At 39.0% G+C, this 16,637-nt stretch overlaps 2 protein-coding genes across 2 annotated transcripts in view; both read right to left on the bottom strand.

Annotated features, from left to right (window-relative positions):
• Nucleotides 1–2,900, bottom strand: part of STK26 (serine/threonine protein kinase 26) — a 14,938-nt gene extending 12,038 nt beyond the window's left edge. The window contains exon 1 of the mRNA XM_010004760.1: nt 2,883–2,900. The gene's annotated coding sequence lies outside the window, so the exon portion shown is untranslated. The remainder of the gene's footprint in view (nt 1–2,882) is intronic.
• The window catches only part of IL13RA1 (interleukin 13 receptor, alpha 1), a 56,024-nt gene continuing 40,711 nt past the window's right edge, over nt 1,325–16,637 (bottom strand). Inside the window, exons 11-12 of the mRNA XM_010004764.1 lie at nt 2,172–2,402; nt 1,325–1,342 (exon numbers count right to left, since the gene is read on the bottom strand). Coding sequence (XP_010003066.1) covers nt 1,325–1,342; nt 2,172–2,402 — 249 coding nt within the window. The remainder of the gene's footprint in view (nt 1,343–2,171; nt 2,403–16,637) is intronic.

The following is a 16,637-nucleotide window of genomic DNA, read 5'->3' as shown; positions in this document are numbered from 1 at the left end:
AAAGCATTCATGTGAAAAATATTTTAGTTTGTTGTTTTTTTCTTGGTTGGTTTTGTTTACAAGGAGGACTTCTTAAAGTAACCAAAATTCCACAAACACCTCCCCAAGCTCCACACACAGAAATTCTTCTTCCCCAAAAATATTAGAAGCGTGAAAAATAAACAGGAGATCTGCATTAATCTTTCAGAATTTATCCCTTTAGAACAGAAATGGAAAGAAATCAAACAGTTTTGAGGGAAGTACTGCAGCATTAACATGATCCTGTATTTGCCAGGAAGGTTGAAAAGGTAAAAAACCCTAACCAGAATTTTCATAGCACTGACAGAATAACTACATTTACATACCGAAGAAAAGAGATAAGAAGTAAAAAACTTGTATAAGGCCAAAAATAAACCACTGTGGTGCACAGGTACATAGGCAGATTTCAAACACTTTCTACCCATGCTGCTCTAATGATGAAAAAACCTATTTTCTTTCCTTATTCAATGAATGACTTATTAAGATTTTTCCACCCACCACTCCTCAAAAAAACAAACAAAAGGCAAACAAAACAAATTCCCAACAAATCAAGGTTTCATTTCTCCACTTAGAGCTGCTAAAATCACCATTTAACTCTGAAATTTAACAAAACCCCTTTTTTCAAGCAAAAACACTTCCCAAGATTCACCCTGACCTGACTGTACTTCAGGGCAAACAACCGAGCTTTTGAAACACAAAGTGAAAATTATGAACACCCAGGAGGATAATACTGAGGACTGAGCTCATCACACACAAACAAAGGACTGTAAAAAAGACTGATCATGTCTGGATCTGCAGCACCATTTGTGCACTGCTCCAGGGGAACACTGCTAGCTGAGTTCAGTTATCTTCAGATGAACCATATATTATGATGTGGCAAAGTCAATTCTATTACATCTTGGAGTTCTATCACTTAACAACAAACAAACCAAGAAAAACCAACACTGACTGAACCAAGTAAAGGAAAGATGGGACATCAGTGACAACTTGTATGTTCACTTCAGCATGAAGAACCCACAGAAATCCAAGTAACTAAGTAAACACCAAAGCCACTATAACTGTCTTATCTTCGTCAAATGACAATTTAGTATTTGGAGTACAGAAAATTAAATTACCCACTTTGCATTAAAATATTAAAATGTAATACTTTGACAACTTAAAGAGAAAAAAGCCAAATCTACAAAGAACATTACTAAATAAATTCTGCAATTACCTGTATAGTATCACTGAAAGATACAGTGCAAGGATGACACAGGAATGATTCTCAGATCTGTCTTTAAAATAATGTCAAAAAGCCCACTATACCTTAAAGAGCCAGAACCACCTGGCAAGGGGGAAAAAAAACCCACCAAAAAATACCAAACCCCTCCCCAAAATCAACAGAAAACCAAACCCAAGCAAACAAACAAAATGAAACAAAAAAAAACCAATTAAAAAAAAACAAATCCAAGCAAACAATAAACCTGGACACTTAAGACAGGTCTAACTGTGCTTAACACTTTAGCTTCTATTAAATTGTTGTGTTTTTTTTAAATCACCCAAAACATGTAGGCACTGCAGATGATTTAAGCAATATTTCAGGTGATTATACCTGGACAGTTTTGCCAGCTGACAAGACTTCCTCAGCATTTTGGATTTCTGCAGGTTTTAGTTTTTTGTTTGTTTAAATTATGTCTTAAATAACACTTCAGACAGTGGTTACATAACTGTGGATGTCAGTTTTACTTTTTCTCAGGGCTACTATGCTGCATAATTACCACATCTCTACACTGCACAGGGTTTCTTTCCATATCAGAGTAATGTTTTTGCTTCTATAGTTATGAAGGTATTTTTTCCTTTCCCCAGAAAGGCCACAAAATTGTGCTAGGGATTGTGGAGAGAGGATGGAAAACCAAGGTCCAAAAGGAATAGGAATGGCAAGAGGAATCCTCTATCAACTCCATGCATTGTCATTCTTTTTGTGCCAGTTCCAGCCTCAAAAAGCAAGCAGCAAAAGAAGCAAAACAAAGTAAAAAGCTCTGTTTGAAGAAAAACAAAAACCTAGGAAAAAAAAAAAGGTCAAGTGATGTGATAACTCAATTTTAGAATTTTTTTCCTGGTGACATTCAAAACATTTGGGTGCTAGCAAATCTTTGTGCAATACTGTACCTTACCTTTAAATATGATCCATAGTATTTTGTTACATACGGACTATCACACTGACTTAAAACAGTTATCTCCTGCTGTATATCTTCTATTTCATCTTCTGCTTCCTCAAGGTCTATGATTTTTATAGCAACCACTTGCTGTGTCCGATTATCAATTCCTTTAAAGACTTCCCCAAAGGAGCCTTTTCCTATGCGTTCCAGTTTTGTGAAGAGCTCTTCTGGGTCTGCTCTGTGGTTCTAGAGAAAAAGAAGAAAAGATTCACAAGTTACTTCATTGACTTCCAAGGTATTAGCCCTCATTACTTCCCAAGAAGCACATAATCCAGATTTATCATTACTAGAAGGCTCACATCAGATAAATTTACTTCCTGCACACTCACCTCTAATTCAGCTATTAGTTACAGAACATACATTGTGCAGTTATGTCCAAGTGAAATGAGCCTTGCCAGGGAGGGAGTTGGGTACAAACCTCATGTCACTTCCCCAACACAACGCTTTAAAACAGAAGAATAACAGAGCTGTTCTTAATATTAATCCTATCTGTGCAGTAACTTAGAAGACTGAGGAATGCAACTACTGGCACAAGCCTAACATCATCACCCAGGCTGAAAAGGCTGGGCTTTCTACCTGGGCAACAGCCTTGGGCAGACAAAGCATCCTGTAATGGAGTGCTGTGTGAGGACTGCACTGCCCTGCATCCACCGGCAGATTCTGAGCGATGAGACCAGGAATCTTCAGGGCAGTGGAAAGTGCTGCCAGAAAGCAGAGCAGCAGAGACTGGGAGATGTTGGAAGGAGGACTAAGAAGGCTAGAGCAGAGCACTGAAACCTGGGCTTTACAAAGAGCAGAGGACTGCTGAGGACACCTGGCTTGAAGTCTCTATGGATTCAGTACTCTCAGCAGACTTATTGTTATACAAGGATTATAAATTTCTCATCCCCATTCAAGTAGTCACAAAGAAAGTAAAAAGGAAGCAAATCCCCATTTTTCCCTGCAAGACAAAGCATGCTACATGGCTGCTTAAAGAACCTGAAGTGTCCAGAAACAAAAGCAGTGACTTCTGAAGGATGTGGATGACTTGCTCCACAGTTTAATAACACAAACCTTTAGACCACGGTGAGAAAGCCTGCAGAAAGGTGTTTTCAGAAGGAAAGACAAATGTATTAACAGAACAGCCCAAACTATGCAGAATAACAGAATTAAGTAAATTTTTTATGTCAGAACTGGGAAACTCACTGCACAAACTAATCTTTAATCAAAACACACCAGCCCAAAAAAAGCCCTCTGATTCAACAGCAACACCTGAAAAGGGGAAAAAGATGATTTGCTTTAGATCTTTCCTGCACTCCAGAACTCAGAACCAACAAAAGTAGTGATAGTTTTGGCAAAAGCAGACATTCAACCCAAGACATGGATTACCCTACAGAAGAAAACATATGTACACCAGTGTTCCTGCAAATCTTGACTGGGAAAAAAAATACATTATTACTTTAACGTAGTCCATTTTGGATTATCTCATTTCCTTTCTGGGATCTTATTGTCACTTCTCCCCTTCTACCAGAACCTGAATTTATTCCACAATACAGTGAGATGAATCAGGAAACAGATTTAGCTAAGAGCTAACCATATGATTTGTCAGGTTTATTTTCAGCAGAATCAGTTCACTGCTCATCTATACCAAGCTGTCATTTGTGCTACCACAAAAGGAGGGAACATGAAGTAGTACGGCAGCTTCATGCTCCTCTGTGGAGCTAGATTTTAAAAATTTTAATTTTGCAAATATACAAGACACACTGGTGCTCCTGAGCAGCACATTAAAGAATGAGGAATTTCCCCTTTGTCTACAATGAGCTCCTTGCAACTCTACTCCTTTAAAAACAAAACAAAACCAAGCAAACAAACAAAAGCCCCACAAAACACACCACCTGCAGAGACATAATTAAGCAGAACATTTTGTATTTTCTTCTGTGGATAGATCCAGTGGAAGACTTAAAAGACCAACAAATACATAATCAAGCAAATGGAAAAAGACAGGATGAGAACTATTTTGATCTGAAATCTGAGAAAACTAATACTATTATGATGGGAAAGAAAAAGACTGTAGTTCTCAGGTACTCATAAAGCTTTTAGTCAGACAAAAAACTGCCAGTAAATCTTTAAACTGCCCAAAGACAGTCATATCAACACCATGCATCAGTGGTGATATGCATCAGCTCCTGCCACCTTTTAATCTTTAAGACTAAAACATTTAAAAAATATTAATAATTTGAAACAAATATTTAAAACCTATTTTCAGATGTGTTTCAAAAAAACACTGTAGGGACACATGTGGCAAAAGCAGCAGCAGCTGCCACCCAGCTTTCCCTGCTGCTAGAAAAGCCATTTAGCTGGCAACCTCATGTGTTCCTGAACTACAACATCAGTTGCCATAAGGATTAATGCATAGTTCTCAGTTCACAATAAACAGAGACACACACATCCTGCAAAAAACAAGTTAAGAGACAGGACTGGCAAAACTTTCCATTCACTCTAATTAAAACACTCATCTTCAAGAAAAGCCGCTTCATTTTAAGACATGCTTGAGCCTGGGATTCCAGGAATTATTCATGCTAACCAACAGCTATTGTTGATTTGAGATGAAACCTTCAACACTTCCAGACAGATAAAAGAAAAGCAATTTAATGACAGATATAGTCAGCTAATCCAACCCTTCACAAATGTTTGATGAACTCAACTTGGATTTTGCCTCAGGAGAAACCTTAAGCAGAAAATTCCTCTGGGCTCCTCAGTGGAAATGCACACTCAATCCTGTAAATCCACTTAACGGCCATCAACTCAAAAGCCAGGCCTCCAAACTCTCTCCCTGAAGCTACTGCAGGTGAATCAGAGCTTTAAAGGCTATTTTAATGTCCAACAACTCCTAACAGCATTATGTGGGAGTGCTGGAGTAAGGGGAGAGATTAGGCACAGCTGGACTTCCAGACAACACAGAACTCCATGTACCTCCCTGGGAAGGAGAGGTGGAACAGAGGGGCACCACAGGACAGCAAACTGTGTGTGACTACTAGAGGAAAAAGTCACATCTTCCTATTCTGAGAAAATCCTCTCACAGCCAAGTCAGCTTTCCAGCTCCTGTTATTCACTCAGGCTGACAAGGAACTGCAGGACACTCCAGGACGAGGGCAAATATTTCTGACCAACTAAGGCTAATGCTGAGATAACCTCCTTTGGAAAGGCTTCAAACTTAGAACACTACATAACTTAAAACATGCCCTTAGAACAAAGACTGCATTTTGAAACAGATTTGCTTTTACCTTCCCTAATTTCCTTATCTTTCAGACTATTGTTGAACAGGAATGTTTTTCTGTAACTAAAAAAAACCAAACAACCAAACAAAAAAACCCCAAACTTGAAAAGACTATTTTTTAAACAAAAGTTCATTTATATAATGCAATAATGCCTCTCCTCCTTCTCCCAGCATAGGAAAAAAAGGAAATATACTTTATACAAATAAAAGTGTGTATGTGAGCACACAGTCCTGCAATACATACTAATAAATTTTTGCAGCACAGCTGCCAGCTAAGATTTGAATATGGTAGATTTCTAACACCATTAATGCTCTTAAACAAAACAGCCAAATGTTTTCTCCCTGCTCTTTCACAGATCTTTCATTGAATGAGAAAAAGGTTTAGAAGTTTTGGAAGCAGACTGCATGAATACTTGTTGGGTTTGTTGTTTTTTTTAAAAAAACACAATACTGGTTTCTATGGGGAGTCATGTCTGTTGGGCAGCAGATGGTAAAAACACAATAGACACTTTTTTCCCTCCATCATCACCTCTCTGAAGATAACACCTGTAAATGGACAAATCAGGAAGAAAATCTATTGCTCTTCCCCTCCCTAAGCCCATTTCCACAGACAAAAGCAGCAACAAGTATGACAAGCACAGGCACATTCACATGCCAACTTCCATCTCTCCAGCATGAGTAACAGCACCAGCAGGAGCGTGACAACACAAGCCCTCTGCATAGCTCAGAAGTCCAGCCATTTCACCAGGCCAGCACAACTACGCAGCTTGCTCTCGTGTTCAGTACAATCCCTTCTCCCTCACATGTGCCATTGCTGCATGTGTTCATACACGTGTATACAGACAGAGATTCACAGGATAATTCACCTTGGAAGGGACCTCAGGAGGTCATCTAGTCCAGCTGCATGCTTAGAAGCCCCAGACAAAAACCACCACAGCATAACTTCTGCCAACATGCCTGCAGTAGTTGCATCAAGTATTCTGCCAATATGGCTTATATAAGCATTTCGTTTTCATTCTAATGAACACAGCAGTGTCCTGGCTGCATTCTGGTACAAGGCTGACTCAACTTCCCACCTCTGACCCCTTCAGGTACTTGTTACTCCACATTCTGTGTTCTTCCTCGAAAGCAAAGTTAAAGCACACTGCATAGCTAACTTCCAAGATGATTCTGGTATCTAACAACATATACCAAATCAGAAGACAGTATTTGTGTTAGATTGGTTCAGGGTCTGTAAGCACACCTCAGCTCTTTTATTGAAACAGGTCTTCTAAGCAGGTCAATTAACGAATTCCATTAAAGGGCACTGAGTACAACTGGATGAAAAAACAAAGCTTTAAGGAATCTTGGACAGAGACTGAGCTAACGCCTTATATTGAACAAAATCAAAACCAGGACCTTCTACATCTTCCAAAGCAAATAATTTAACATAGTCTTGCGAGATTTCTGCCTGTAAGAACATACACCCTGTTGTCTTAATCCTTCTAAGACCTAACCTAGAAATACTGTTACACTAGCTGGACTTCCAAACATCCTTCAGGCTTTATTTGGAACAGAAGTTCCCTTAAAATTGTAGCACCACTACAGAACCTATCACCTACACTGGGAGACATTACTCAAATACGCATTAGAAGAAGATGCAATAATTAGTTAAAAATATTTTTATGAAAGGTAGGCAGGAGAAGACGAGTGCCTACTCATGCTCTTCAAATATCCATTACTATAGCACCCTACCACGTTCTGGTAAGTTCGGAAGCCATCAGAATTACCTGTGTGTAAGAGTAGACCATTATTTCAAGCAATTGCTCACAACTGTTTACTTACAGACACTTAGTTCAGATAATAAAGTATCTCTATGTTTTCCTTCTGTTCAGCCCCAAAAATATTGAAATAAAGAAGGATAAACCTGCTGGACTACGGGACTTCTTAAGAGTCTTGTCTTAACAGATCCATTCTTCTTAGTTGAATTTCCTTCTATATACTCTGCATGTAGTTTCAGGTATTATATATATACACACACATTAATTATACACATTACTTATACACATTAATTATACACTAGGCATATTTTATTATATAACAATGTATATTCACACACAGTGTATATATTTCCATATTTTACCTGGACAAGGAACGTTTTACTTCTTTACAATAAAGCCACCACATGTAGTGATACACTTTATTTCTTGAGCTCCTTCCCACCTGCGCCTTCCAGTTTTATTTTAAAATCCTACTAGAATTAAAGTTATTAACACAAACAGTGCCATAGGAATTTGTGTGTGTATATATACCTAAAAATTTAAATAGTTTGAAATTAATGAAGGCACAGGTGCAGAGCCATAATCACTTATGAGAAAAAATGAACCTGCAGACACTCAGAACAAAGGTGAAACCTGCAGACACCTTTTTTCTCCACCTCATACTCCACCTCTTGCTTCTCAGAAACTTTCATGTGTGTCTTAACTGTGATGTTATCTTGCAATCCTGTTCAAGACAGAAACAACAGGAGAGAGTAGATACTCCACTGTATTTACTGGAACTATATGATACATACTGAAGAACACCATTATCTTAACAACAAAACAATTCGATTTTGTCAAGTATCAAATGTTTACATTTTCTACAGGGTAGGTAGCAAAAACCAGATGTGAGCTTTGTTGCCCTTAAATGGGACCTGACCTGTCACACCCTTTGTGAAACATCTCCCTTCTCTGACAAGGGTAAGATTTACTGCCCTTTTTAGTGAGAACCTGGAGAACTTCAGTATAAAACTAAAGCAAAAATAAGTAAGCAAAATACCCACGTGGCTTTGTTTTCACCCAGTCAGCCATAAGGCAAGCTGCTTGAAAGTTCATGACTATCAAAACCTTGAAGTCAGCATTCAGCCCACCCAGTCTCAGATTTTTAAGGAAAGAAGAACCTTAATCTTCAAACCATCTCTGACCTGTGGCAGATGCAAGCTGTCAATTGCACATTATGCTGAAAATGGAAACCACTGAACTCGCTTCCTCTATTCTTAGCTGTTCCTTCACTTTGGTAACATAACATTGAAGAAGCTTAGAAAACAGCAAAAATAAGCAAAAAGCAAGAATACCAACACATCTCACAAAGATTAGTTAGGTCTTTGACACAGGCAATTAAAAAAATTACACCAAATATTTATGAAGAGCTTTCTGCACTGAGGAAACACAAAGTTTCCATGCCAGTGAACTCAATAGCCTCACATTTCAAATGGAGCCCCACCTGGGTTCCACTTTATGTATCAAAACCTTTTAGCCACCTTGTATCTTTAAAAAAAATCCTCAGACCAGCCAACAGTTGCATCTCCTTCAGTCTGCTCACATCTCTGAGAAGCATGGCCTACCAAAAGAGTTTTAAGACAAGTGCATGCTGAATGGGTAAGTAACCTATCTTAATGAACTAACAGCCTCTACACCTGGACCAAGAGACAGAGGACCAAGCCATATTCTCATTGCTGAAGAACATTTGTGACCTCTCCTTTTTATGAACTGCTTTGAGAAATATCATCTGCAGAAAGATTCCAAAAGCCACATCTAATGGGAATACAGAAGAGCAGCTCTTTCTGGGCTGCAGCCCATTTCAGCAGTAGGCCTTCCCTTTCAGCAAGCTGCCTGCTTATCAGTGTGCAAACAAGGTTGTTTTTTTATTTTTATTTTTGCCACACCCTTTTGAAGGAACAGCTACGTCAAAACTCTGCCAGCAATAAACTATATCCTTACAGCATTTGGGCCATTTTCCTACTACGTAAAGGTTTGGTATCTACAGCTAAATGGCAACTGGTACATGAATTTTACAGGCCTCCTCACTACTCTATCTCAGAAGCCATTTTAGCATTTTTTTTCTATGCAAGTTAGAACATGATACACAGATTTTCCTCCTGTAAATAAGATTAAACTCATACTAAAATCAGAACAAAAGTAACAACAAAATCCAGCTTTTTAACTTGCCAGTTCATATACTAGAAAAAAGCAACAAGACCTCACATTTAACACACACACAAGTATCTTTGTTAAATCTCTCTTCTGAAGAGACTCCTTAGTTATTTTCAGGCTAACAAAATTAAAGCAAGGCAGAAAAACACTGGTTGAAAAAGGATGGCTGCAAAACAGAATGTGGGTTAAAGAACGAGCCACAAGTTTATTTACCACAGCAAACTCTGCAGGCATAATCACTGCCTGCAATGAACCCCAAGTGGGAACCCATGGTTAGAGGATATCACACCATTCCTTCAGCTTTTATAGGGACCATTTTGAGAAAGGAAGGCAAACACATCAATCTACTAAAATCCTAGACTTCTGTCCTCTCCTCAAGGCTAGACAACCACAAGCTGGAAAGCTGGACTCTTCTCTTCAATACTGGCCCTTGATCATATCAATCATGCTGGTCCTGGAGCTACAAGAAGCACACAGTGAAAAACCAGAAATACAACTGCAAAATGAGCTACAAAGGAAGCAAGAAACCTACCCTGCCAGATCCAACCTGCCTGTTTCAGGAAACTCCTTTTTCAGTTACTCTGCAGCTCATTCATGGCATGGCAAAGCATCTCATTACATAAAAGGCGATGGAAAGGGGGAGGGGAGGAAGAGAAACACCCTGAAAAAAAATTCAAATTCTCCTTGCCAACTAGGCTGGAACAAAGCTGTGCAGGAATGTAAAAATGTTCTTGCTATCACCAGTTGCCAGATGACACCTTCCTAGGTGAGAGATCAACAGCAAGCTCATCTTGCTCCACTCACAATTCTGTATAAGCTTTTAATTGATTTATATCAGTAGAAAATCAATCTTTTTCATTCAGTGTTTTACATTTAGGCACTTTACAACACCCCAAGCTGTGCAGTGTTTTTATTATTCAGCTCCCAACACCGCACTGAAATACAACTTGGTATCTAGAGAAGCACAGACACCCTCTGATCCCCCTAAGTCAACATTATTCAAATATTAGAGCATATAACAGTACCCAATTGAAAGGAAAGCCTGCAAAAGATCAGGGAGCTGGGAGTTGGGAACAGAAAAAAACAAAACACATTCCTCAAGACTGAACAGGTGGTTCTTGACTTCTGGTTCATGAAAACAGCGAAGCCACCCTGAGCTCCCAGGCTCCCCCTTTCACACACAGCTCAAGTGTGAAACCTGCAAATAACTGACATTTCTCATTCCTCGTTCTCCTTCATCAGTGCATACAGAATTCACGCAGATCCAGGATGGAGATCATGCCACAAAGCTTTCCAGAAATTCTGCCACAATCAAGACCATTCAAATACAGATTCTAACAAGACAAACTTGGCTTCACACTTCCAAGAGTCAACTACGCAGTTGTTCAAAGCCTTCTTCAGAAAGACAGATCCAAGCTGAACCCATGCTCCTTCCCAGGCTATGGACCTAACCAATACAGCCTGTCTCTGCAAAACTACACACACAAGTTACAGGGAAGAATGATACCAGCGAGCCACTGTTACCTTGTCAATCCCTTTACTAATAATGTATTTGATTGAGTTATTTTTACTAGATTCATTTGCCTAGCAATCCCTCTGGCAGAATGGATTTCTGTGAGTATCACTAGATGGACACCCTTCCCATGGGATTTAAGTCTCTTCTCCAGAGCTAAGGAGTGTGCTCAGTGATCCACAACTAATCAGCAGCACAGACTTGTTCTAGAACTCCTGGAAGATTAAATTTAAAGTACAAATGACAGTTCTTTAAATAGAGCCATAACTGCTAACGCAGTTATTAGGAAGGAATTTGATTTTCAATTACTGCAAGTCAGAACAAAATAGCAGGATTTGGAACAGTGGATCCTGACATAACAGATACCTAACCAACTCCTGATTTCTGCAAAGGCAACATACAGGAAGCCACTAACTACAGCATGCCATAAAATTTATTTGTTACAAAAGAATCTCAAAACCAACTTTGTACTGTTCATCCCCAACCTCATCCCCCTAAAACTCATCCCTGAATCCTTCAAGTGTCTATCAATTATTAAACTCAGCCCCTAAGAATGAAAAACAACACAATAGTCTCATCACTTATCAGAAGTGGTGGCACTTTCTTAAACCTGAAGGTAATGACCAAAGAGCAAACAATACTAACAGGTTTAAAATTAATCCTTTCACTTTTGGAAACTGATGGTATTACACTTGTCTGTCTCTACTAAGATGCTACACAGGTCTCACACTACAAATAAACACTCCTCCCATCAAAATAAGCATCAAAAGAAGTTTATCTCCTTTTTTTTAAATAACAAAGCACAATGTATTACCAAGCTACTATTTGCTATAAATTCTCCATTTTGAGGAAAAGAGGAAAAGAAAAAGCAAACTTGCATCAGGACTTTTACAAGTGTAAGACTTGCAAGACACTGGAGTTCAAAAACAGCCAGTGTGAATCTTTTCAATGTTAAATTCAACAGAAAAACAGCCACTACAGAATGAAGTAACAATTACATGTTTTTAAGTCTGGTTTCAGATGTATTGTTTCTATCTTTTGGGGGAAATTATCCTCTGCCCAAAACTGAGAGTATATGATGGTACAGAACAGCAGAGGGATTAAGGTGAGACAAGTTGAGTTTACGTGCTCTCTGCAGCTTCAGCCGATTTGTCTCTGAATTCCAGGTCAGAGTACTTAACCTGTGTATAACTGTGACATCTGCACAAAAAAAATACCACTAGAAGACTTCTGGGGATTTCTTCTAAGCCCAATAAGAACACCTGCTGAATTCCAGCTAATTATACCTACACAGCTTCCAGGTATCAAACACCTGCCAGATCTCATTCCATCCTTCTTTGATAACAGCAAGACAGTACATGTACTGAGCCCTACTTTTGTCATCAGAGTAACTTATTACAATGCACAAGACAGAAGGACCAAGTTCAGCTACTGAAGCCTGAGCTGAGTTAGCAGACTACTGTTCAGTATGATACAGCTTGTATACCAAACATGACCAGGGAGGGAACAACTGCAGTGCCGAATTCCACAAATATTTTAATGCATATCTGTGTCAAGTACAAAGAGGCATGTTCTCCACAGGTCTTAAAATACCATCTTCCTGCAGCCTGCCTGCACTGTAGCTCAAAGTACAAATCAAGGAACTGAAACTGTACAAGGTATTAATCACGAAAACACTGGAGTCCATCCTAGCTTAACCATAAGAAATCCCTGCTTTCTAGGCACTGTGGAAGCCTCCTGGTGTCCTTTCCAGTTTCCTTTAAGTCAGTCATGTCTCTAAATAATAAGTTTTAAAGCCTTTTCAAACTCATTGTAGAAGCAACTGGATACAGCTCAGCTCCTAAGAGAGGAATAGATTAACAGATCCTTGAATGGATCTTTCTTCAAAGGTTTTAGTTCCTCTAATGTCCACTCTCTAAACATTTAAGTATTTGACAGTAACAGACTGACTGCTCTTAACAGAAGTCACATTCTTGTAACTACAATGCATAAGGTTTACTAGCAATCTGACACACTTTCAGACCACCACACAGAGCCTAATTTCTACAGGTGCACTCATTTAAGAGAAAATGGATTTTTTTTCTTGGTCTGAAAAGAACACTAATTCCAAAATGAAACTCTACCTTTCCTTTCATCTTTCTACACCCATCCAGTAAACTAGACTCTAACTGATCTGCCTCTGAGCATCCCACAGGCTGAGTCCTTCCAGCTGCCAGGGTCAAGCTGTTCAGTGAGCAGCACCCTACAGCCAGTCTGTTAACTGGCAGCAGAGAGAGCAAAGCTCACCTTTCTGCCCAAGTTTCTATTTAATCAAGCAACCCTTCAATTGTGAATCAGAGTACACCGGCTGACAGGTCACATGCTCTGGCTGCTCTACTTTTAGAGGAAGTTAGACTCTTTATTGCAAGATAGTCTGAATGCCAATAAAAACAGATGGAGACCAGGGCTAAACAACCTTTCTGGCTGCACTCAAGACTACTGCCATACAGGATCAGGATATATCAACAAAGCTAGGAGAGAGGAAACATGAAGTGCTTAGATGAGTAGAGTAGCAAGGACACAGAGAAATAATGCCCCAAATCAGGTTCCAAAGACACACATACTGGTAAGAAGAAACACAAGTGATAAACATTTCCATTAGTTCATGAATTACGAGTTCACAGACTTAACATTTTGCACAAAAAATTAGGAAAAGGGAAAGCATAAAAATAAACCTCTACTGGCTAAAAAGGGCATTTATTACTTGAGTGATGTTACGCTGCTGAAGTTTACAGACTAGTTTGGAAATATGGGATGCTACCTCCTCACTCTCTAACTTAGAAAAATTACTCACTTGTAAGTTAACAGTTTCCAGCCTCTTTTATTTGTAAAGAAGCTCTGGTGTACTGTTTGAGATGCTGTCAATAACGTAAGTTGATCAGAAATGCATCAGTCTGCAGTGATTGAGATATTAGCGACTTTCTGAACACGTGAAATGGACATAACCCTCTGAACCATGCCTCCTGTCTGCTGGGCAAGAGAGGAGCAGTGTTGCAGGGCTACTAATAAGGGATCCAACACCTTCACTCCAACTCTGTTTTCAGCACAGGCCCTGGACTGCTAAAAGACACAGGTAGACTGCAACATCTCTCTCTCTCTGAGCTCAACTGGAATGCCTGAAGTCAGTGCCAGTGGACAAGTTTCTCACTGCAAGACCGCTAAGCGTTCCAGACTAGTAACTAGTTTGAATATTTGTGTCCCATTAGAAAAAGGAACAACTTTAACAGTGGCATTACTGGATAAAAACTCCAACCTGACATTCAAACTGTTTGCCAACTGTGCTTCATGTAATCAGGACACCTCAGTTGCACTCACACAGCTCCAGTGACCTTTCCTTTTTCCTTGTAGTCTTGGATTCTGCATAAAGTGCCATAATTTGGTGTATCATGCTTGACTTCAGAGCATTTGACAGTCACCAAATACTCTTGATTTTACTGAATGGGCTTAGAAGTCTAGAAACTGAGTAAGTTCACATCGTACAACTGGATCAAGTGGAGATTTTCCAAAAGAGAGAGGAAAATGAACGTGTTTAGGAAGTTGTTTGCACAGGCAAGAATTGTTAGGTGTAAAATTTGGCTTTGTTAGGGACACAAGACATGTTAAACAGAACACAACCACCACTACAGAAAGAAATGGCTCTGTAAGTACTCATAAGGGCAATAGATAATGCTACCTTTGGATCTTCTATTGTTGCCACGGTATTGAAAGTCAGACTCCCAGTTTTCCAAAATAACTGTGACTTTCTGTAATTTTCCATGTCTGGATTTTTTTTTAAAGGGAACCTGACTCTTCCTAAGATGAAAGATCTTAAAACAGTCAAAAAAAGCTTCTGTTATACTTTGGTTATAAACAGTCAGAACCTCTGTTTTGGAGGCTGGTATTTATTTAATACGTCACTTCTGTATATTTGCTACTACTTTTTCTTTGTATAATGAAATGGGAGAGAAAGTATAAGACTACAAAACCCTGAAAATTTCCAAGCCTGTAACACATTTTCTGGTAAATTCAGCATCCAACTGTTATATTCAATGAAGTGCTTCCCTCAACACAGACTACAAAACAAGGGGTCTGACCATACAACTTCTTTCCCACAGTGACAGTTTTAACATAACTATTAGATCTTCCATCACAGAAGAACCTGTTTGTTCCTTCTTCAATCACCATGCATTTACTTTAACACTGAGCAGAGCAGGAACACTTTATCATCATTTGGATGATCCTCACTAAACAGTTCAGAGAGGTTAAAAAAAAAAAAAAAAAAAGCAGCAATCTTTACAACTCTGCAAGACTCTTCTGGGACAGTTGTTTTGGTTTTTTCAATATAAAAACCCTATGACTTTTCTAAAAGAAGAGTGGGCAGAATAATTCCACACTAAATTCTTAAGACTTTTAGGACTTGTGCAATAGCCTTAATTTAAAAAAAAAAAAAAAGTCATCAGGGAAATCTGTATTTTAATTCTATGCAGCTGTACAGACCTAACAGTTTAAACATGCTTTAAATGTACAGATATACGTTAAGGGGTCCGGGTTAAACTAACAGGAGTACTAGTGGAACTAAGTATGTTATGACACAAAGTTTATTGGCATAACCATGGGAAACAGGACCTTAAATAATTTCAAAGGTCCTTTTCTGATGACAGGGCAGCTATGAAAAACAGAACAGCAATACATTAAGCAGATATAAAAATAAGAAATTCACAATTTAGGTTTTAAAATAGTAGTCTCCCAAACACTAAACAGACAGAAAAAAAACAAAAACAGAGAATATAAAGAAGGTCAGGGTAAATCTTTTATCACAGAATCTCTCTAGGATATACCAATACAACAGTAACCCCGAGATACAGAATAAGGAGGTTGAGAAAGTGTGGTTAATGTCCTCTTCTATCAACAGAAAGTCAGCAGACAACTGAAATTTAACTGATTTCAGAAACCTAAACCTAATCTTGGTATTGTAACTGGCCTAAATTTATCTATCTGTTTATACATCAATTCCATATTTTCTAACAGTGATGAAAATACTTGATCAAGAAAAATTCTAACTCTTTCTGTTCTGAAACCTCCTGAACTCTTTACTATATGTGTCTCGCATCCATGGAATTGTATCCTAAAGGTTTCTGTGTCATTTGAACGGAAAAATCTTCCAATATTATACAGGCACAACTAGCCCAGGAGTTAAAACTCAAAACACTGACTGGCCTGCTAGTGTCTGACAAGCAGAAATCAACATGGAAATGAGTTCAGCCCTGAGCTCCTTTCTTTACATTTGGTAAAGATCTCTGACCAGCGGGGTGAGAACGAGGAGTCACAGGCATTTCTGTCCTTTCCTCTGAAAACCAGTACATCTTCCAATATTATACAGGCACAACTAGCCCAGGAGTTAAAACTCAAAACACTGACTGGCCTGCTAGTGTCTGACAAGCAGAAATCAACATGGAAATGAGTTCAGCCCTGAGCTCCTTTCTTTACATTTGGTAAAGATCTCTGACCAGCGGGGTGAGAACGAGGAGTCACAGGCATTTCTGTCCTTTCCTCTGAAAACCAGTACGAGCTTTCTAAGCAGATACCACAAACACAGGAGGAGGTCTCATCCCCAGCCGAAGCGAGGTGCCAGCTCCTGACAGATGACGACCGCCCTGCAGCCCCTGCCTGCCCTGCAGCCC

This window comes from Chaetura pelagica, unplaced genomic scaffold (assembly GCF_000747805.2).
Source record: "Chaetura pelagica isolate M959 unplaced genomic scaffold, ChaPel_1.0 scaffold129, whole genome shotgun sequence".
In the NCBI taxonomy this organism is placed as follows: Eukaryota; Metazoa; Chordata; class Aves; order Apodiformes; family Apodidae; genus Chaetura; species Chaetura pelagica.
Note: the sequence above shows the minus strand (reverse complement) of the source record. Positions and strands in the feature narration are given on the sequence as shown.